General features: G+C 34.5%; 3 protein-coding genes across 4 annotated transcripts; 2 read left to right on the plus strand and 1 right to left on the minus strand.

Moving 5' to 3' along the window:
• Window positions 1-503: 503 nt before the first annotated feature.
• On the plus strand, window positions 504-10,494 carry LOC124454783 (tetratricopeptide repeat protein 28-like). The gene is made up of 4 exons (XM_047005536.1): window positions 504-593; window positions 3,923-6,902; window positions 7,155-8,726; window positions 10,373-10,494. Exons 2-4 carry the CDS (start codon window positions 3,923-3,925, stop codon window positions 10,492-10,494), a joined length of 4,674 nt encoding a protein of 1,557 aa, XP_046861492.1. The 5' UTR covers window positions 504-593.
• Window positions 10,495-11,892: 1,398 nt separating this feature from the next.
• LOC124454784 lies at window positions 11,893-12,737 on the plus strand. Its single transcript, XM_047005537.1, has 2 exons — window positions 11,893-11,941; window positions 12,050-12,737. Exons 1-2 carry the CDS (start codon window positions 11,893-11,895, stop codon window positions 12,733-12,735), a joined length of 735 nt encoding a protein of 244 aa, XP_046861493.1. The 3' UTR covers window positions 12,736-12,737.
• Window positions 12,738-13,252: 515 nt separating this feature from the next.
• LOC124454580 (CD151 antigen-like) lies at window positions 13,253-21,879 on the minus strand. 2 transcript variants are annotated; one of them, XM_047005354.1, is made up of 7 exons: window positions 21,709-21,879; window positions 18,313-18,504; window positions 17,347-17,421; window positions 16,939-17,034; window positions 16,282-16,464; window positions 14,452-14,535; window positions 13,253-13,803 (listed from the first exon to the last, which is right to left on the minus strand). In XM_047005354.1, the coding sequence occupies exons 1-7, from the start codon at window positions 21,763-21,765 to the stop codon at window positions 13,750-13,752; spliced, it is 741 nt and encodes a 246-aa protein (XP_046861310.1). In that variant the 5' UTR covers window positions 21,766-21,879; the 3' UTR covers window positions 13,253-13,749. The 2 variants fall into 2 exon arrangements, with proteins under 2 accessions (XP_046861310.1, XP_046861309.1); XM_047005353.1 differs by lacking the exon at window positions 21,709-21,879 and adding an exon at window positions 20,641-20,802.
• Window positions 21,880-23,034: the final 1,155 nt, after the last annotated feature.

The following is a 23,034-nucleotide window of genomic DNA, read 5'->3' on the forward strand; positions in this document are numbered from 1 at the left end:
AAAATATTTGTTTTTGCTATTACTTACCAGACATTTAAGTCATATGCACTAACATGCAAAATTTACTCATTCAAAGTCTCAAATATTACAAAATTTGCTCAACAAAATGTGAAAGCAATGTAATTGTATTTTAAAATAACTTAAAATAATCCTGGGATTATTTTAGTCTGCTGTCAGGTAAATAAGGAAAAAAAGATGATTGTAAGCAGAAACGGAGCATCACAATGTAATCTATACCTATTATGGCCTTACTTGACTATAAATTTTGCAATGAAATAACAAAATGCAAAATTTATAGTCAAATAAAGCCATAATAGTTATAGATTACATTATAGATTACATTATAGATTACATTATAGATTATTTGTCAGGTGCGTGTTTATCTGAATAAAATACTGAAGACAATTCGACAGACAGCAGAGAGTACTTAAGTAGAAAATGACGTCATGTAACTTTAGTTGAAAACAAATGGTTCATATCAAATTCTAAATTCCTGATGCTAGCAAAGAGAGTATTGAGATTTTTCTGACGTCTTGTTGGAATGCATCAATATTCTCAGCAGTATTTCACATCGCTAATCAACGACAGTCAAGGTATGTCGATTCAAAAGTTTGCGTTTAATCTAATGAAATATTATAGCTTTGTGATTTAAGGGATGTATCAGAAAAGGGTATTATTATCTACAGGGCATTGTCTATTTTGTAAAGGTTGCGCAGTTTGACAATGAGCATAGAGAAAGCATTGAAGTACGACAAATTAATTAAAGGTTCTTCTTGAGCAAAAACACATTGCGTGTATTGCTTAACATTAACAACCCTCTAGAACAAAAACACATTGCGTGTATTGCTTAACATTAACAACCCTCTAGAACAAAAACACATTGCGCGTATTGCTTAACATTAACAACATATTTCAAATTTGCGCATACTTTGATATGAACACAAATCAGAAATAAACGTACATCATACATCAAGTAAAACAAACATTTGCAGATGAGGATCAAGTAATGAAATCGAAGAAGCAGAAAAACTTAAAAATATTGTGTTCCGCCACCGAGGATGAAGATATTACTGTTCGCAAATGCGTCATATTTTGATTTGAACCATGCATAATTAAATCCTCACTTGTTTATCTGGTAGCTATTATAAATATTGTATTACATCATTTTTCGGATTCTTGTATTGCGGGTTGTAGATGACTGTGTCTGCTCGAAACATAATTGACAAAATCCATTCAATTTTGTCTTCTCTTAAGAAGTTTCATGGTTGAAAACGGAATTTACCATACAACATCTTCAAGATTGGCCTTATACGCACAATAACCGCCTTTTTGATGAAATAGTTCACATTGTGTATCAAGATGCTAATGCGATAATAATAGAATTTGCGCATACTAATGCTTTGCGTGACGTCATAAAAATACTCGTTCCATTTCCCACACATCCCTCTGCAGTGCTTTACCCAGCCTAAGTAAACTGCTATAAAAGTTGAGCTATGGCATCAATTAAAACTCATTATTTGCATGTACTTTATGCAAAGATTTGATATTCATAGAAAACAAAATTGTTTTAGAGGCACTCAAAAAATATAGATATCCCTTGTGTTTGCGCAGACTCGTGCGAACTGAGGAAACCTTTGGGAGAACTCGAGAGCAAATCGGTAAAACCGGAGGCCAAAATTTGATTGGTTCTAAGCTAAATGATTTCTGTTATTTTATCATGTACAGGCAATGTTGATAGCATGTTTACAAAGGAAGGCAAAATTGGATTCAAAATACCATAAGTATGAAAGAGCTTTAGCAACTGTATACATTGATCAGTAACTCTCCTCTCCCTTTTTTGCATGCACAGTAAATTTTCCCTTGTGCTAAAATAAGGAGTAATTTCATGTGTGTTGATTCCAATTTCATTAAAGTAAATTTTATGCTTCTGATATAGCTAGCTGCGAGTTTTGATTTTGCTCTTGCATGCAATACGCAAATCACATTCTGCAAAGTTAACATTTTGGATGCAAAGGTATGAGTGGCAGTAACTGATAGTAAACTTATGAAAACACCTCGTACAAAGGTCTCTAAGTAATGATTTAAACAAAAGCAAAACTTCAAAAATATCTAATTAGATAAAACACCATTAAAAAATTGTAGCTAAAAAGCTGAATTAAAATATATGTTTCGTTCGTTTGCTATGTATAAGTTTTGTCTACAATACAAAAGCGTGATTTTTTGAGCTTAGATTAGCATTAAGGTAAACCCAGAAAGACTATTTGTTTACCCAAAGCTGTATAAACATATTGAACATCTTATTTAACCTATACAAAGCTGTAATCAAAGTTAGAGGAGGTTGCATTAGTTATTAGATATAGTATTATTTTTTTCTTGTTTAACTTGAATCTTATGTTTTGGCACTTTATTTCAATGTTACCCTGTTAAACTTTTTTCCTGGGGAGCATTTCTTTTTGACAGCATGTATATAATGAACCTTTTGTGTACTAGGAAATAATTTATAAACATGAGAGGCAATGTTTGTAAATGTAGATCGTCCAGTCTGCAATGTTTGTAAATGTAGATCGTCCAGTTACATGTTTGTATATTTACATTTACAAACATGTAACGATACTCCCGGGTTCAAACCATTTACTTTATAAGAGGCAATATTAATAATGCACGAGTAAGTTATAACTTCGGTGAATCATTCTATTTGATTATTTGATGTTCAGAGAACAATTCTACACTTTGGAAACGAAGCGTTGAACCTATTCACTACGATAACCAAATCCTGTTTGCTCCCTTGACCACAATGAATTCCTTACATCATTACTTGTCCAGACGCCTGATGGTGATTTATCAAAGGCAATAGCCGCAATACATGTAAAACTGTCAGAATCTGATGCTCATTGCTGATTTGAAACTCAAACTGCAGAGTTTTTTAGTATTCTCCCTGCCCCCTTCTGGCGCCACCCTTGGCTAGAAATTATCGGCGGAAACGGATTTTTACAATAAAAATAAGAGTCACACATATTTTCAATAGAGCTATTTCGGTAAAAAGACGTTTTTTTAATAAATGTTTTGTCTTTAACTTAAGACAGAATTTCGGTGATTTAGATAGGTTTGGTGAAGAGATGTTATCTTGAATAAGGTTGTGTATGATGGAGTTATTTTGGGTGTTAAGAAAGGGTTTAAGCGTAGATATGTGAGAACATTGTGAACATTTGAACTATATGTGAGAACATTTGTGAACATTTGAACTATATGTGAGAACATTTGTGAAAATTTGAACTATATGTGAGAACATTTGTGAATCATTAATTTATTAGTGTCGGAAGAAGCAAAGAGTATCGGAAAAATTAGATCCAGTATTTGATTAGAAAGTGCAGCATCTGATGTAGAATTAGAAAAGGTTTTCCTGTTAAAAGAGCTATATGGATGTTTTTGTCTGTAAATAACTATTTATGGTGAGAACAAATTAAACGAAATATGTGACAATTTTTGTAACACGTATTTGTTGGGTATTCCTCTAACCTTGCTGTTTACCAATATGTTTATGTAATCAGGAGAGAATTTCCACCAAACCGTGTAGGCGATGTCCCACAATTTATTCTTAAGATGTTGACCTCAAGCATAGTTTTAACATTTCTATGACACTTATTTGCCTGCAACCCACTTCAATAAAAATTTTGCTTTGGGAATAGCCTTTCTTTCGCAACGACAATGCTAAAACCATTCCACGACAAGCCAAGAATTTCGTAACTTGTCCAAATTCTTCTTATCCACTGAATAACTTTTTGTGTTATTCAATGCTCTATCTCTATGCATTATAAGCATTAAAAATATTTATTTAATCTTTTTATCAAGATCAGATAAGTAGATAGCTAACATTAGTCTATGTTAAACTTTCCCATCAACGAAATACATTTTTCATGCATAGATGGAGTCGAGAGAAGAAAGAAATCACTACTTCATGAAGAAAATATTCTCTGATGTTGTCAAGGAGAAACTCGTCCATATATTTATCGAAGAGTGGAACTTCCATTACAAAGGATCATATGGACAATGGAATGGTAACAACGTTAGTGGCCAACAGTTGTTCAATCTTGAGAAAACAAGAAAGAAAACCCCCGATAAGTATATTTTGTCAAAGTTTCAAGATGGGAACACCAGTAAGTGGGACTGTGCGACATTATTTGAAGCAATATTGTTTTCAAACTCAATAGGAGGAAAAATCAATTCCAACATTAGAGCTGCTTTGCATACACTTTATGTTGCAGAAAAAAAATTTAACCATAATAGTAATGGGAAAATATCTGATACTGTATTTCAGACAATGTTTTGTGATATTGAAATATCATTCACAGGCCTAGGATTTCCTGTTACTGAACTCAGGGACATAAAATTTGAACGAAGTAGGTTTAATTATTTTCAAGTACTTCCATGCAAACCAAATCATGGCGTCGTCAAACGTGCAAAATTAGTAGAGCAAATCACAGCAGATATTCACGGCTTGCGTGGCAACAACAATAGTAAACTAACATATTACTATATTTCTGGTAATCCTGGGAGCGGTAAATCTCAATTAGCCAGACAAGTTTGTGAAGAAATATTGAATTCGATCGATTTGAAAAGTAAAACGGCTTTTGTGATGACACTTGATGGAAAAGATACTGAATCTCTTTTAAAAACGTATGCTGAATTTTGTCAACGTTTGAACAATGATGAAACTGTCATTGAAAATATTTTGAAAGAAGAAAAAGTTAACGAGGAAAAAATTAAAGACTTAAAATCACTGCTGATGCAACAACTCAACGTTTGGCAAACATGGTGGATCTTGGTGAACAACGTGACAGAACTTGATAAAATTCATCAATTATTACCTCAAGCTGGTGACCATGATTGGAAAAATGGACAAATTGTGGTAACCGTTCAGAATACAGATGCTATACCCCCAGATGGAGATCTAAACAAACACATTTCAATAAGTGGTGGTATGAATGATGAAGAATGCTGTCAGCTTCTCTCCTTGTTCACTGATGTTCAAGCTTTTGATAAACCATTCTTAAAAGAATTATCCGATAAAGTAGATGGTCAACCATTGGCATTAGCAAGTGCTGCTTCTTACTTAGGAAATGTTAAAGGTACTAATCGGACATTTACGTTGGAGCAGTATTTGGATAAGATGAATGAAGAAGAACAACAAAACATGAATGCCAATTTCCAAACGATCAATTTATCATATTCTCAATCTAAACCAAGTCTACTGAGAGCTATTACATTGGCTGTAGAAAAAAATGCTGAAGAATCAATCATATTGGAATATGTTTTCAGACTTTTTTCAATAATATCTTTTGATCCTTTACCACTAGATATTGTAATACATTTTATTAAGAGCATTGATCCAAACAAGTCTGCAGAAGACATTCGTCTTTGTTTAAAGCATTGTTCGTTGTTTCTTCAATCGGAAAACAACGACATCAGCCTTCACTGCATTGTACACGAAGCCATTGTTAGTTATTACTCATCGGAAAATTTTATCTGCAAACAAAAAGAAAACGATTTCAAGATGTCTTTAGCTGATTTTGCAAGTCATGTAGCATGGGCTCTTTATCAGTTTAAAGAAAAAGATGATCAAATCAAATTGATTCCTCACCTAAAACAATTCTTAACCAACTCGTCGTTTGAGCACTTCAAAATAAAGTTGATAGATATAAAATCAACATTTTTCATCTTTAAAAAAAGAAAAATCGAAGAAAAAAATTGGATAATTGCACTTTTCTTTGTCAATGTGTTACAAACATTTTGCGACTATAATCTGGCCATTAAAGTGCTTTATGAAATTACAACTATCCGAAAGAGAATTGTAGGTTCTAGTTCTATCGATGTTTCATTTTTGTACGCAAACCTTGGTGAATTGCACCGTAAGAATGGAGAATACAAAAAAGCAAAAGATTTCCTCGAGGAAGCGATGGAAATTGAAAAGAAAGCATCTGAATCTGACAATGGTGATATTGCCACAATGTGCAGCAATCTTGGTTTGGTTCACCATCATTTCAAAGAGTACGAAAAAGCAAAAGATCTTTATGAACGAGCAATAGAAAGTCATACAGAAGCATTTGGACCTGACTATGATGATATTGCCTCAACGTATAGTAATCTGGGTATGGTTTACAAAGATATGGGAGAGTACGACAGAGCAAACGAATGTTACAAACGAGCTTTGGAAATTGAAAGAAAAGCATCTGGATCTGATCATATTAACACTGCCAAAACGTACAACAATCTGGGATTACTTCACACAACAATGAGAGAGTACAAACAAGCAAAAGATGCCTTCGAACAAGCGATAAAAAGTCATACGAAAGCATTTGGACCTGATCATATTGATATAGCCACAACGTACAGCAATCTTGGTTTGGTTAACAGAGAAATAGGAGACTACGAAAAATCAAAACGTTGCTACGAACGAGCGTTAGAAATTAAGACAAAAGCACTTGGACCTGATCATATTGATATTGCCACAATATGCAACAATATGGGTTTGGTTTTGAGAGACATGGAAGAGTACGAAAAAGCTAAAGATTTTTACAAGCAAGCGATGAAAATTGAAGTAAAAACATTCGGACCTGACCATGTCAATGTTTCGAAAACATACAACAATCTCGGTTTGGTTCATGAGACAATGGGAGATTACAAAAAAGCAAAGGATTTCTACGAACGAGCAAAAGAAAATCAAGCAAAAGCATTTGGACCAGACAATGTTGATATTGCCACAACGTATAACAATCTTGGTTTGGCTCACATGAAAATGGGAGAATACGAAAGAGCAAAGGATTTTTTGAAAGGAGCGATAGAAATTGAAACAAAAGCATTTGGACCTGATCATATTAATATTGTCACAACGTACAATAATCTGGGTTATTTTTACAATAATATTGGAGACTACGAAAAAGCAAAATATTTCTATAAGCGAGCGATGGAAATTCAAAAGAAAACATTTGGACCTGAACATATTAATATTGCCACAGCGCACAATAATCTGGGTTTGGCTTACAGAAATATGGGAGAATACGAAAAAGCAAAAAATCTCTACGAACAAGCGATGGAAATTCAAACGAAAACATTGGGACCTGACCATGTTGGTATTGCTACAACATACAACAATCTTGGTTTGGTTCACAAAGATATGGGAGAGTACGAAAAAGCAAAAGATTTTTATGAACGAGCGATAGAAATTCAAACGAGAGCATTTGAACCTGACCATGATTATCTTGCCACATTGTACAACAATCTGGGTTCGGTTCATAGTGATATGGCAAAGTACGAAAAAGCAAAATATTTTTACGAATGTTCTTTGGAAATTCAAAAAAAAGCTTTCGGTCCTGACCATATTAATATTGCAACAACGTACAGCAATCTTGGTTGTATTAACCGCATTAATGGAGAATACGAAAAAGCGAAATATTTTTACGAACGAGCGATAGAAATTCAAGCTAAGGCATTTGGACCAGACAGTGTTAATCTAGCCTCATTGTATAGCAATCTAGGTTTGGTTCACAGTAGTATGGGAGAGAATGACAATGCAAAATATTTTTACGAAAGAGCGGTGGAGATTCAAATGAAAGTTTTTGGGTCTAAACATATTAAAATTGCTCCAACGTACAACAATCTGGGTATGCTTTACAATGATATGAAAGATTTCGAAACAGCAAAAAAATTTTATGAACTAGCATTGGATATTCAAACGAAAGCATTTGGACCTGACAATGTTAATGTTGCCACAACGTACAGCAATCTTGGCATGGTTTACAATGCGATGAGAGAATACGAAAAAGCAAAAGCTTTCTATGAACGAGCGATGGAAATTCAAAAAAAATCGTTTGGACCTGACCATATTCATATTGCATCAACGTACAACAATCTGGGTTGGATCAACCGTAATAATGGAGAGTACAAAAAAGCAAAAGATTTTTACGAACAAGCAATGGAAATTCAAATAAAAGCATTTGGACATGACCATGTTGATCTTGCCACTTTATACAGTGATTTGGGTTCTGTTTACAGTAATATGGGGGAATACAAGAAAGCAAAATCTTTTTACGAACGAGAGGTGGAAGTTCAAACGAAAGCATTTGGACCTGAACATGTTGATATTGCGACAACGTACAACAATCTGGGTTTGGTTTACAGGGAAACAGGAGAGTACAAAAAGGCAAAAGATTTTCTCGAGCGAGCGTTAGAAGTTCAAAAAAAATCATTTGAACCTGACCATGCTGATTTTGCGACAACATACAACAATCTGGGTTTGGTTTATCATGATATAGCAGACTACAAAAAAGCAAAGGATTTCTACAAACGAGCAGTTGATATTGAAACAAAACATTATGGACCTGACCATGTTAATATTGCCACAACGTACAACAATCTGGGTATGGCTCACAATGCTTTGGGAGAATACAAAAAAGCAAAAGATTTCTATGAACAAGCGTTGGAAATTCAGAAAAAGGCATTTGGACCTGACCATGTAAATATTGCCACAACGTACAACAATCTTGGTATGGTTCACAATGATATGGGAAAGTATGAAGATGCAAAAGATTTTTACGAACGAGCGATGAGAATTCAATTAAAAGCATTTGGACCTGACCATATTAACATCGGCACAACATACAATAATCTGGGTTTGGTTCACAGTGATTTGGGTGAGTACGAAAAAGCAAAAGATTTTTACGAACGAGCAATGGTAATTCAAACAAAAGCATTTGGACCTGACCATGTTAATATTGCAACAACGTACAACAACTTGGGTTGGATTTACCGTAATAATGGAGAGTACGAAAAAGCAAAAGAATTTTACAAACGAGCAATGGAAATTCAAACTGAAGCATTTGGATCTGAGCATATTAATCTTGCTGCATTGAACAACAATCTGGGTTTGGTTCAGAGTGATATGGGAGAGTACGAAAAGCAAAATATTCTTATGAACGAGCGGTGGAAATTCAAACGAAAGCATTTGGACCAGACCATATTGATCTTGCCACACTCTACAACAACCTGGGCTCGATTAACAGGGATATGGGCGAATACGAAAACGCAAAAGATTATTACAAAAAAGCAGAAGTTATTCAAACAAAAGCATTTAAGCCTAGCCATGTTGATATTGCGCCATCAGCAAATAATAATGTTGATATAGGTCACCCTGATTTGGGAGGGTACGAAAAAGGAAAAAAATTTCTACCAACGACAGATAGCAATTTATATGAAAGCGTTCGGATCTTACCATAAACAAAGTAACTTTATATACACCTTTTTTAATTCAGTTCAGTTGCTAATCAGTAAACAAAAGTTGATCTAATAATACTGCCACACTAATATTATTGCCACAATGTACACAATCTGGGTTCGCCTCTGAATAGAAGATTACTGAAAAGCAAAGATTTTTCAAACGAACGATGAAAAACAATAACATTTGGACCTGATCATGCTAATATACCCACAACGTGCAACAATTGGAAATTGGTTCACAAAGATGTGTGGAGATTCAAACGATAGCACCGTGATCTTGACAAAACATTATTAAGATCTCGCTTCTCGCTTAAAGGTCATGATACTTTTGCCATCAGTGGCTTGCCAATTTTATTGTGTTCATCTACTTTTCTATGTGACATTTTACCTGCGTATTTGCTTGAATTGATTTCAGTGCGTGCAAACCACGTTGGACATCGAGATCCGTAATCTTCACAGTGTTTCGTGCGATTGATTCGTCAATTTGATGCAAACGCTCGCGAAGCTGTTGTATAGTTGAGGAATTATCTCTTACTTCTCGCTCAAGGTCGTTATCTTGCTGCACATCCAAAAAGCCTTTGTAACAAATGCCATAACATATCGTAACAATGTGCCATATGACATGTCGCACAACCAGAAAACCTTAACAGACAACTGGGTATAGTTTTTACAACAGGTTTTTACATACATATGGTAACCAGACCCTTACCATACATTTGGTAACCAGACCCTTACCATACATATGGTAACCAGACCCTCACCATACATATGGTAACCAGACCCTTACTACAATCAAGAAGATTGTCATGCTTTGTGTTATTGCGTGGATCTCCTTTCATTTTAAAGTGAGCGAAAAAAAAGACAAAGATATGACAACACATTTTTATGAGGGATTATATCTTGCTTGTCGCTCGAGATTTGCAATCTTAACGCACATCCAGAAAACCTTTACGGATAACTAGGTAAAAGACAATTTGGGTGTGGTGTACACTGCTTTGGGAGAAGACGAAAGGGCAAAAGATTTTGTAAAAACAAGCTTTGGAAATATCCATAAAAGTATTTAGGTCTTACCATGTTAACATTGCTACATTGAACATATAAGAGTCTGGATTCATTATCATTGATATGGGAGACTACGAAGAAGTAAAAGATTTTTACGAACGAGCCATAAGAATTCTAACGAAAGCATCTGCATCCAAAAAAAACCGTGGAAAATTAGGATAATCAACTGTACTATCACGCTAAGAAAAACATCTATAAAGACTTGTACATCATTGTACACATGAGTACATGCATGTTTTAATGTACCAAGGTATTAATCAACTTTTCATGTAGCAATAATTCAAATTCAAATTGCATTAAATCTAGTAAGATTTTTTGCAAGTTCTTTTTCATCTGTTTGATATTCATCTGTTGAGTTTATTTGTTTTAGTTTTTCTGTATACTTGACTTTAGACATCCAAAATTTTAAAATATTGATCAATAGTTTAGTCTATAACAGGGGTGGGCAACATACGGCCCGCGGGCCGGGGCCGGCCACTGAAGGGATTTTGACTGGCCCGCCGACTGTATCCGACCATTGAATATTGAATATTATTCATGTAATAATCTGGCCCACCAATAACTTCATTTTCCTAAATCTGGCCCGCCGACTAGAGAAGTTGCCCACCCTTGGTTTATTACATAGTTGTATTTTTTAATTAATAAATTATGATGTAAGTCATTAAAGAGCTTTGTGGGTTCTTCTCAAATACTTCTTTTTCACATATCCACATTATTTGATAAGGTTCTCCTTGTACTGGCATGTCGATCAATTAATACATTCTTAAAGCCTTACCAACTTTTAACTTATAAGTCATATTTCAAACCGTTAAATCTTTCTTTTATTTTCATAGCTAATTGGTTTTTGTAACGGATTTGGTTAAGATAAAAGTTAGTGATTGTATTTGCTGTCGTTTCTGCTACAACACACTCACACTTAATGTATGCCAGTTAATGTATGCTCTCACTCTCAATTTCAGAAGTGTGGTTTATATTTAAATTTACATGTCATATTATAAATAGGCTTGCTTTGAGTGTGTACACACGTGGACAATGAAGAGCCAGAAAAAGTCAAATGGCTTAAATTCCTCATACACATTTTAAGTAGGCTGAAGAAGAATGCTTGTGTGAAGTTGAAAAAAGTTTTGCAATGTCTATCTTATAAATCTCCTTTCCTGCAAGCTTTTAGGGTTTTCGATTTTTGAATCTGTCCTACGATTTCATTAAATCAGTTTGTTAGGGAGTTTGAAAGCCAAAATAATTTTTATTGTTTACTATGTATGTGCTCATTTCCCTATAAAGGAAGAATTTGATGCATTATGATTCACATGAAACACAAAGATACTTTTGCGCTTTTGTTTCTTGTTATGGAATTGACATTTCGGCGTATGAACGGAACTACTCTTAGAACAAAACAGATCTATATTTCTCATCTTAAATGAGCACAGCAATGGCGAAAATTGAAACTAGAGACACTCTCAAGGACCTAACTTCTGACTTAGGCCGAGGACTAAAAGAAGAAAAAAACAAAATACCGTGCTATTGCTGCGAGACAGAAACGTTCAAATTAACAAAAAATCCATGACGGTTTCTATGAATTCATGTTTACTAATAAAGGACATGTTGCTAAGTACGCAGCGTCATTGAGTGCTTTTAGAGAAAACGATCCTGTTATTGAGAGCGTTAGCTGACGAAATACAAACATATGAAAGTAACAACCGCATTGTTAAACTTACAGGTGCTTCAACTTCAATCGTTGGCACTGGGTTAGCTATAGGAGGTATGGTTCGAGCGTCTTTCACTTTTGGCGGTTCAATGCCGTTGACTGCAGCTGGCACAGGTATTGGAACTGTGCTTGGAGCAGATATAATCAATGGAATTTTACAATCTAGCAAAGTGAAGCATGCTCAGAAAGCTCTCGAAGAAGACGAAAAAGTTGCACAAGAGTTTTCCTTGGAAATAGAAAACGTACAGAAGTTGGCAAAAAAAGTCAAGAGGGACGTTTATTTCAAACGCGGTAAGCTTGTCTATCACATCAGACATAAGGTAAAAAAAATCGCTTCAATATCAAGTACGATTGCAAGTTCTAGCGACGAAGCTGCATCAACCATCTTGCCATTACTGGGAAAAACGTACGCTAAATCTGTACTTGCCGCCAATGTTGGTTTGGCTGCTGTATCGCTTGCTGTTGATGGAAACACAATCGTCGACACATTTATCCAGGTGCACATGAGTTCAGTTGTTGAAGTTGTAGAAGATATTCGTGATACAGCGCAGAAACTTGAAGATACAATTTGTGATTTCGATGATACAAGCATTGACTTGTATTTTGTTTGTCAACTTTGTATTTTAGCTGACTGGTTAATGAGGGCATCGCGTAGCCGGCTTTCGTCCTTCTATGGTAATTTCTATGTTTGTAAATGATGATCGTCCAGGTTAATAAAGTCCTGAGAAGGACTGTTTTTGTTGTTGTTGACTGACGTTTCGACAACCTTAGCGGTAGTCATCTTCAGAGTAAAAAAAAAAAACATTTTTTTTTTTTGACAACAAAAACAGTCCTTCTCAGGACTTTATTAACCTGGACGATCATCATTTACAAACATATAACGATACTCCCGGGTTCAAACCATTTACTTTATGGTAATTTCGTTATAATAATATATTGTTTTTGCTGTGAACACAAAAAATTGCATAATATGAACAAATATGCAGGCTGCGTCGCCTAAATTTGACAGCAAAAACCAGCATATGAAATCAAAACTGTGACGTGTTCATAATTGGATTAATATTTGCAAATTACATGTAAGTCACGTGTTAGTCCATTCTCGGCTACGCCATTTGTCGCTACGTAACGCACGTGCTCTGGAATTTTTTTGAAGTTTTGTGTTATTTGCTAGGGGCTGTAAGGTTATTACAATGGTTTTGAATAAAAAATACTTGGTTACAATGAAAAAGAGGTAAAATTATTGATTTATAAAAACATTGATTTCTTTTAAATAAAAAGATACTTGATATACGACTGACAAGAATCTCGTAACAATATCTGAACGTTTCTTCGAGACATTTCACTTTTCACTAAAAACGATCTTTTTTTGAAAATAATTCACAAAACACTTTGACCAAAACTGGTTGTACGCCAGTTTCAATATTGAAGCTAATAAAATTTCCATATCTACTGATCATGCGCATTTGTAACAACGAGACGAAGGGCGACCTCGTTTGTCACGAATAAAATGCAAAGTTACTGACAATTCAAAAGTAGTTACATCTGATAATTGTATAGAAAAATAGCGTACATAGTATTACTGAAATTTTCTCACATCCAAACTTGATATTGTTGTTATCTTGTTCTATACAATAAAAACCTGCTATGGAAATATCTTTGAAATGTACAAAAAATGATATATAGAAATTCACGTTGTATTGAAATCTTAAGAGTTAATATTCCTCCACCAAATGTATCAGCAACGCCGTCACTACCAACCCAATTACCTGTAAAAAATAATTGTAGCAATTAGTAAGCATTTGCGCAGTAAAAATTTCCAAACACATTTTGCAACTACACATTTGCAAACGACCAATCTGGTTTTGAAACGTTTAAATGTTGGCGATGTTAAATTTCATTGAAGAATAACCTAATTTAAAACTGAGTCTTCCGTCGAATATCTTCAGAAAAGTAAGTAACAAAACTATATCTTTCCTTATTTCGGTATAATCTTCTCGGAGAGTAATCTACCTTTGAAATTGTGTCTACGTGTACATCTTTAAGTCCAGTGGATAATGGCTTTTATGGTAATATTGTTAAAACATGTGATGATCAAATACTTGAACATGATACACTTAGAGGCGTGAGTAGAACGTCAATTGAAAGGGGGGGGGTGCATATTCATGTATTCCGTTGTGCCCTACTGATTTCTTTTGAAAGTAAATTGAATTTCATTATTCATTTTCAACAAAATTCTATGATGGGGCAGGCATATGACAACAAAAAGCACATAACAAGAAATCATTGATCACTGAATGTCATCATTTCCGTATAAAGGAAGCGTTTATCGTAAAAAAATCTCATTAAATGACAATACAGTGAGCGATGGTGAAATATTAAGCACATTATGCGTGTGAAGTACTTCATGTACGTACCTGTAATATGGAAGCACCGAGTCCAACTATACCAAGTATCAATAAATGATCTTCAATAATGTCTGACAGTTTTTCAATGCAACCCTAACAAACATTAAACTTACATTAAAATATGTTTATTATATGGCAAGCGTCACTTCCGGCTAAATAGCGCGCTTTGATCGGCTTAGAAACATTTTTGCCGGTCCATTATTTCCCCGTAATCGACCACGGTCCAAAACGCGTAAATTTTCAGTCAAATGCAAACAAACTTCGTAATGCAAACAGCTAAACGCAAAAAAACCGAAACAAAAAACCATTTACGAATGTGAGTCGAAGGAAAAACACTTGGAAAACAGTTAAACTATCCAGACGATACAATTTGAAACGATTTATTTTTTTATGGACGAAAACTAGAAAAGTGAAAGCCAACCCGTATAAAACGGCAAAGACAAGAAAGAAATCAAGCTTCGTTTCAGGTCAAATAATCATCTCGGTCTGCACAAAAAGACCTCGGTCCGTTATTTCTCCGTAAAGGCCTCGAGCTCGGTTATTAAGGGCTTAATATTATATAAAAAAGCTTTAAACAAAAAAAAACACGCATTGTATAAATACGTTTTTAAAACAAAACACGCAAAGAGGCAAAAACCCCAACAATTTAACAGAATAGTACTTCTCAAATAAGCAATTGATATTCATCAAGAACAGAAAAATCTTGAGATACGGAGATGTTGGACGTCTTATGAAATGACATTTTCACTTTTTAATGGCTAAATCAAAAGTCTGGCTCGCTAAATCTGGTTAAGAAAATTTAAATGTGGTCTTTTTAGACGATAACTACGTGGAAACGTGACAGGTATGACGTCATGAAGAGTACACGTGACTACAAAACAACACAATGTTATGAATCAAATGCGATTGCACGTGTATCAAGAAAAGTTATTTTATGCAACACGCTAGACCGACGAATGATTTTTCAATTCAATAATTCATTTAACTCGGAAGACAAAACTTACATTCAAAGCCCTCAGATTGCTTTAAAAATTTTGTAATTTATTAGTAAAAACACGAGAAAAATTGCAACGTTTTGCAATTTGGAGTCATACATACAGATTTTTTAAAAAAACTGAACGGTAAAAAAGATCCGGTTAGTATTGAAAGCTTGAACAACGTGTGCCATAATTTAATCTTACTTGTTCAAATTGCTTATTAGCTGAGTTATTTTCGTGCACAGGCAATTTCAAAAGTGCTTCTCGGTGACATATCTTTCGCCTTAAAAACGTTTGCCATTAGTGACAATTTTACAATCAGACAAACCATTGGAAGTACAACTAACTATTTCCACAAAAAGTTTTGGCGAATCTTGCGCGGTGATGACTTTCGCAATGTTTTTTAAACTGCTCATATTTCCCATGACGCAGCCTGTATAGCTACGTATATTTTAGTGAATCGTAATGACGTAACCTGTATAGCTACGTATATTTTAGTGAATCTTAATGACGTAACCTGTATAGCTACGTATATTTTAGTGAATCTTAATGACGTAACCTGTATAGCTACGTATATTTTGGATGAGTGACGTCACTACAACATGTACTATTGGCAGTCTTACAAAACTAACCCTACAGTTAATATTTGATGTGTGAGTGACGTCACAACATGTCATACTGTTGGTCTTACAACACTACGTAACCTTATGAATAATAAGTTAATATTCACGTTACTCAAGAATCAATGACGTCACAGCAACATATCATACTAGCAGCGATACCACACTAACCTTATAGTTAATATTTGATGGGTGGGTGACGTCACTACAACATATCACACATGCAGTGATACAACACTAACCTTATAGTTAATATTTGATGGGTGAGTGACGTAACCACAACCAATTTTTATAGGAGGTTTACAACAACTATCGGGAACTCTCAATTTTCCTTCCTCACGAGTTGTGTTAATGTTGTTTGATTCAATATTAAACCAAACAGTTTGATTCCATTGATAATATTGGACAGCACCACAGCACCAAAACTAAGTTAAATATGTAAGCAAAGTATTTATAATTGACGACATAGGTCTTTTAAATCATCATATATCCATCCATATCCTTGTAATACGTCATCATTTACCAGTCCATTCCCTTGTAATACGTCATCATTTACCCGTCCATTCCCTTGTAATACGTCATCATTTACCCGTCCATTCCCTTTTAATACGTCATCATTTACCCGTCCATTCCCTTGTAATACGTCATCATTTACCCGTCCATTCCCTTGTAATACGTCATCATTTACCCGTCCATTCCCTTGTAATACGTCATCATTTACCCGTCTATTCCCTTGTAATACGTCATCATTTACCCGTCCATAACCTTGTAATACGTCGCCATTTACCCGTCCATACCATTGTAATACGTCATTAACCATATTCATGTAATACGTTATCTAGTTCATTTGCTAATCCATAAAATGAAATATTTTACAAAAGAAAGTTAGAATTATCGACCTTCTCTTGGGCTTTATCGATCGCTTTCTTTTCATCACTGTCAATTGTGTACTTGTTCATTGCACTAAGGAAACTTTCTTCCAGTTCATCTTCCAGCTAAATAAGGAAAAATTCATTAAGTGTACGATAAGAGAAAAATATAACCTGTTGCGCTATCATTAGAAGAATTAAGAAGATATCTCTTCTTTCTACTAGTACATGAAAATTTCAGCATTTGAAACTTTGCCACAGAAATCAAATTATATAAAAATACTTTAAAATTTGCCGGACCTTAAAAAACCTATTCCTTTACGTAATTTGTGTCTTAACCAAGAAAGCTCCTATCAACACTCGTTACAATAAAAACACACGCAACATATTCATTTTTCCCAAAAATTTTCATCAAGTCAATATTTAAATGATGGCTACCTCTCCACGATATGCAAATGCCACAATGCCAGCAGATAGCTCGATTAGAAACACCGAAACCACCATCACAAAGAACTAGAAAATTGAACAAATGATGTATCATTATTCATTTCTATGGTCTCTTGTGTCATTATTGAAAAATTACAATCCTCTTCTTCATCTTAGTGATAGACATTTACGTAACACATATAGAATACGATAATCTATATTTTGAGCAAAATATACCATAAACTAAAATGATCTTTTTCGCTCATCAAAAGCTCAACATACTAAGTTGCAAAGATTTCCTCAATTCTCTTATGTACGTTATGGTCGGAGTAACTCAAAGCAAACACGCTGTCTTTACAGTGTCAATCTCATGCACGGTAGCAAGTGACTCAATGCAAACACGCTGTCTTTACAGTGTCAATCTCATGCATGGTAGCAAGTGACTCAATGCAAACACACTGTCTTTATAGAGTCAATCTCATGCACGGTAGCAAGTGACTCAATGCAAACACACTGTCTTTATAGTGTCAATCTCATGCATGGTAGCAAGTGACTCAAAGCAAACACACTGTCTTTATAGAGTCAATCTCATGCACGGTAGCAAGTGACTCAATGCAAACACACTGTCTTTATAGAGTCAATCCAATGCATGGTAGCAAGTGACTCAATGCAAACACACTGTCTTTACAGAGTCAATCTCATGCATGGTAGCAAGTGACTCAATGCAAACACACTGTCTTTATAGAGTCAATCTCATGCATGGTAGCAAGTGACTCAATGCAAACACACTGTCTTTATAGAGTCAATCTCATGCATGGTAGCAAGTGACTCAAAGCAAACACACTGTCTTTATAGAGTCAATCCAATGCATGGTAGCAAGTGACTCAATGCAAACACACTGTCTTTATAGTGTCAATCTCATGCATGGTAGCAAGTGAAGACCATGAATAAAAATGCCAGATGACGTAGCACACTTACTGCAATCAGCATAAATCTGTTGTCTTTTACACTTCCACAGCATCCCAAGAAACCGATAGCAATGACAACAATACCAGCTAGAATCATTAATGACACAATAATAATATAGTTGTCACTACCCAATAGATGTTGATACTCAAATTTATCCACCAACGTCCATATTGCCACACCAACTAACGCTATACCAGCACACTATATAGGAACAGTAAGTACAAAGTTGTCAAATGCGACATTGCCATAATTCAACTACTGACATGTATTTACAACCTGCTGGGTTGGTTTGTCAAAGTTCTGCTTCTTATTTAAAAAATATATATATATGCTGTAGGACAGCACACTTTTTTAGAAATCATTGTAGAAATGTTGGAGGGTTTTTCTCCATACCTAACTTATTAAGAATTTTGGTTGTTTTAAAAGCATTTGTCAATTTAACTCCTCAAAACATTAAAAGTAAACATTCATCAAACAAATATCCATGCTTTAAGTATAGTACAAAGGCTTCTTTGTAAAACAGTGTACATGAAATTAAATGAAGGAAGAAACTTTCTTGCATACAGCAAAATTACATTGATGTCATAAAGTTGTTTTCAGTTCATATCACAAAAAAGCATGGAAATGCTATGTTCGGATTTTGTGTTCATTGGTCTTTCATAATTGTATCACAACCAATAAGATTTATCAAGCAAACACTACAAAATGAATTCTTAAATATTTGACATGAAAACACTTGAAATTCACAGTCTATGAGTTTCAGACTTGCTATCATAAATTGTTCTTCTTGTTGATAATTTCATTCAACATTTCATATTGAACAGACATTTCAACAACTCCACAATTACTAAATTTTGAATACTTTGAGCATATCAAATGACAAAATGAGAAATAATAGGTAAGTGCAATTTCTTACAAGGTCAAATAAGCTTTGGCGGGGCCCCTGGTTGTCCAACCTCACCCCAAACTGACATCTTTTGTGGACAAAAACTCTAAAATAATACAATTTTTGTTTGTTTTAGAAAGTACAAAACATGTGAAATAAAATTGTAATATTTGCTAAGAATTTTTCAGCAAAAGTGTTTAGTAGAAAGGTTATTTTTTAGCAATGAACATAGTATTTGATCGCATTCATAGTTCACAACAAAATGTCAGGTTAGCATCTAATGGAAGCCCTTCAAACTTTACCTATGTTGCATGTAATATAAACTTTTATTAATAACTAAAATCTGATCTTTTGTATTGGGATTTTTGTATTGCTCCTGTCACACGAAGGGGGTATTTCAATAGAAAATATTAACTTTGCGTGGGGACCTTCAAAACTGCAGGGCCCTGGCGACAGCCCATAATGCCCTACCCATTACACAAGCTTCATTAGTTAAGAAATAGTCATTCAAAATTTAAAGGTTAAATTTCAACCAAGTGTAATATCATAACAAAATCACAATTAGCCTGTTCAGTTTTCTCAATGTGAGTGGTGAAATTGGCTTTCTTAAGTGTCTGCGGGCCGGATTGAGAGGCACAACAGGCCACATCTGGCCCGCGGGCCGTAGTTTGGAGACTAATCAGAGTAATGATGTGAGACAACTGTTCAAAATAATTTTAGTCTCCAAACTATGGGCCAGAATTAATTAAACCACTCAATCTCACCACTGAATAACTGAACTCTAATTGTGATTTTGTTATGATATACACTTGGTTGAAATTTAACCTTTAAATTTTGAATAACTATTTTCTTAACTAATGAAGCTTGTGTAATGTACTTCGTTTTATTAAAATATTCGCTCTTTGACCAGCGGTATACGGTTCGTCGGCCCTCAACATGCTGGATGAAAGTTCATGTGGCCCTCTGGCTGTAAAGTTTGGAGACCACTGTTCTAGAGCCATGTGTCAATAAAATACATTACACCAGCTGAAACATTATGTCATATTAATTGACAGTTGGCATAAGCAGGAAGATGAATTTAAATAAAATCTACAAGTCAAACACAACCCACGCTGCATAAAAAATTTTCTGGATTGTTATTTAAGTGTAAAGTATAAAATCATCACATCCTTCTTAGTCGGGGAGGGGAACATTTTCTGCATATTTTAGGTCAAACAAATAAGCATTCAAGCAAAGGAAATGTCCACGAAAACATCTGTTTGCTGGTCAGTTTCTTTGAAAATACCAAATATTTATATATTATAAGTATCTAATACTACATCAAGCACGAAGATATCTGCAGAACAAACCAGACTTTGATATAAACCTATCAATTCGACATACATTACCCCATAAGGTCAAACAAACAGATGAGAATACAGAATTCTGCGCGATAAACAAAGTTGACTTACCCAAAAAAGTAAAATAAGGACGTAAAGTATTGTCTTTAAACATTTTACATTAAAGCAAGCGTTTTCTTTCATCGTAAGTGCGGGTAATTACGAGCAGACGCCTCTTGTAAATATTGAAATGAGAACTCTCTTATTATGAATAATATCATTAATTCGTTTCGTTCTAAAGAATCTTCCAGTATAAATAATTAAAACCTACACAGCCTGCACCGCCCGCAAACGAACTTCACCTCAAGGAAATAAATATCTGTACGTGATGTTTGTGCTTATTGCTTGGCCATTTTTACCGCTTTTTTCAAGTTTCTCAGTTCTCTTTTAAGATAAATAAAGAAGCCATACCACTGTGCAACGTATTGCAAAGCTTACATGACGCAGGATAAAATTTTGTGCGGCCAGCAATTACTGTCGTTAACATTACCTAACTGATCAAATCAGACCATTCAGTGTCTGTTGTAGCACAAATTAATCACTGATATAACCCTTGCCTTGCACAGTGTTAAAAATTATCGGTGCTCAAGCTTAAGTATCAATTTTAATTTTGGTCCTACCATTTCATGAAAACGTTTCGCTATTGCTGCAAGCCGGCTTAATTAGCTTTTTCACAGATGGATTAGGTCTCCCTTCGATAAACCGTTAAGTTTGTTATTTCCAACAAGAATTTGAGTTGTAAGGTCTTTTGAGACATGCCACAAATATAGAGACCAACCTTAGCGTGAGATGCAAATGATGCTTCAATGTTTATTTTTCGTAATTTCATTCATATTACGCCAAAAAGTCTCAAAGAGACGTCTGCTTCGGTTAGTGCATCAGACATTTGAATGAAAAGATCAAGAGAAATATAATTTACTTCTTCTTCACCAATTTATTGGTTGTCCTTCAGTTAGAAGTTTATAAATTATATTTCATTTGTTGACAGAAACACAAATCGGACATTATTCGTGTAGTTACTAAGCATTGTATTTACGCTTTTAAAAATTAATCTATAACATGCAATATATTATCGCTGAAAAAAGCAGCAAAAACACATTTTCGCTATCTCTGAGATGCATGCTTTATGACGTTACCTACCCAAAAGAGGACAAGAAATACAGCGAAATTTGTCTTCAGAGCTTTCAAAATCTTCATGACTTGATTCTACATGTAAAGTACGAAAAAAATTGCTCCAGAGTCAGACAATTAGCTCTTCGTTGTTTCCCAGCTTACAAACAACTTAAAATATCTCAAGCTGGCGTGCTGGCTTCTTTCGTTTTAAAAGTGAATGATTAATTAATGCAAAAGTATTGAGTATTTTTGTCACAACTTCGGTCAGTTGTATACAATTGACTAATCAGCATGCATGTTATTTATATCGTACATATTTCAATTAAAGTTAAATACATTTCGCACTATATAGTGTTAAATATTAATGATGGCGTGGAAAATAGGCAGCTATATTTCAACTTTAGCAAAATACGCGCATGTGTTTGATTAGCGAAGAATTAAATGATAGAAAATGAGTTTATAGTGCATGGCGTGCGAATATAAGAATGTACCAAATGGACCAGTGGAATGGACACGTTTATGGAATGATGGATACATTGGGACAGCATTATGGATACATTGGGATAGAAGTATTTTCCCGCCAATAATTAAAATCTTGAAGCATATTTTATTTTGACAATCTTTTTGTGCTTCATTTTTCATCTTAAATTTTTCTTAAAAGTTTTGACGCTTATGCACTAAACGGAGAAAAAGCAGTTTCCTGTACAACTGACAAATTTTGGTAAGTCCAAGGGTATAAAACCTTTTCACACGAAAACAGTTTGACTGAAGTGATGAATTCGCCATGTTTTTATTGTTTGTAAACAAAAACGAGATGATGTTTTGAACAAAACAGCTTGGAGACTCTTCTGATGAAAGTGGCGGATATATTTAACATATTTCAAGCCTTAGACATTTTCATCGCTTTCTAGACCACATTATTGTGAAATTGTACGTAAAATATACTTTTAAATGTTTATATATATCTTTCGATCATTGCGTTATGTTGTTTTTATTCAAGTGTTTTCTTGTCGTCAACTCGCGAGTGTCATAATGCCTGCACTTTCCGCACAAATGAGAAGAAGTGACACAGTTAAAGATGTTGTAAGTACGCATACAGTCAGTTGCTCGGAAATAACCAAAGTTTCGCTTGTATTGAAGATAATTCGAGAGATTTCAATCCTACCTTGGTTTTCTTTTTAGTGGGCTAATATTTTCAATACTGAAAAACTCAATGGTAAGTAATTTTTAAGAAAAGCGTCCTTCCTCAATGCCAGGCTTAAACTTTAAACGGATTTCTTTATATGGACCATGTTTGGTTATAGATCAGTAAAATCAAGTTTCTTTGTTGGATTGTTTTCGTCCTTTTCTTGC

Source organism: Xenia sp. Carnegie-2017, unplaced genomic scaffold, assembly GCF_021976095.1.
Source record: "Xenia sp. Carnegie-2017 unplaced genomic scaffold, XeniaSp_v1 HiC_scaffold_3, whole genome shotgun sequence".
NCBI classification, from domain to species: Eukaryota; Metazoa; Cnidaria; class Anthozoa; order Malacalcyonacea; family Xeniidae; genus Xenia; species Xenia sp. Carnegie-2017.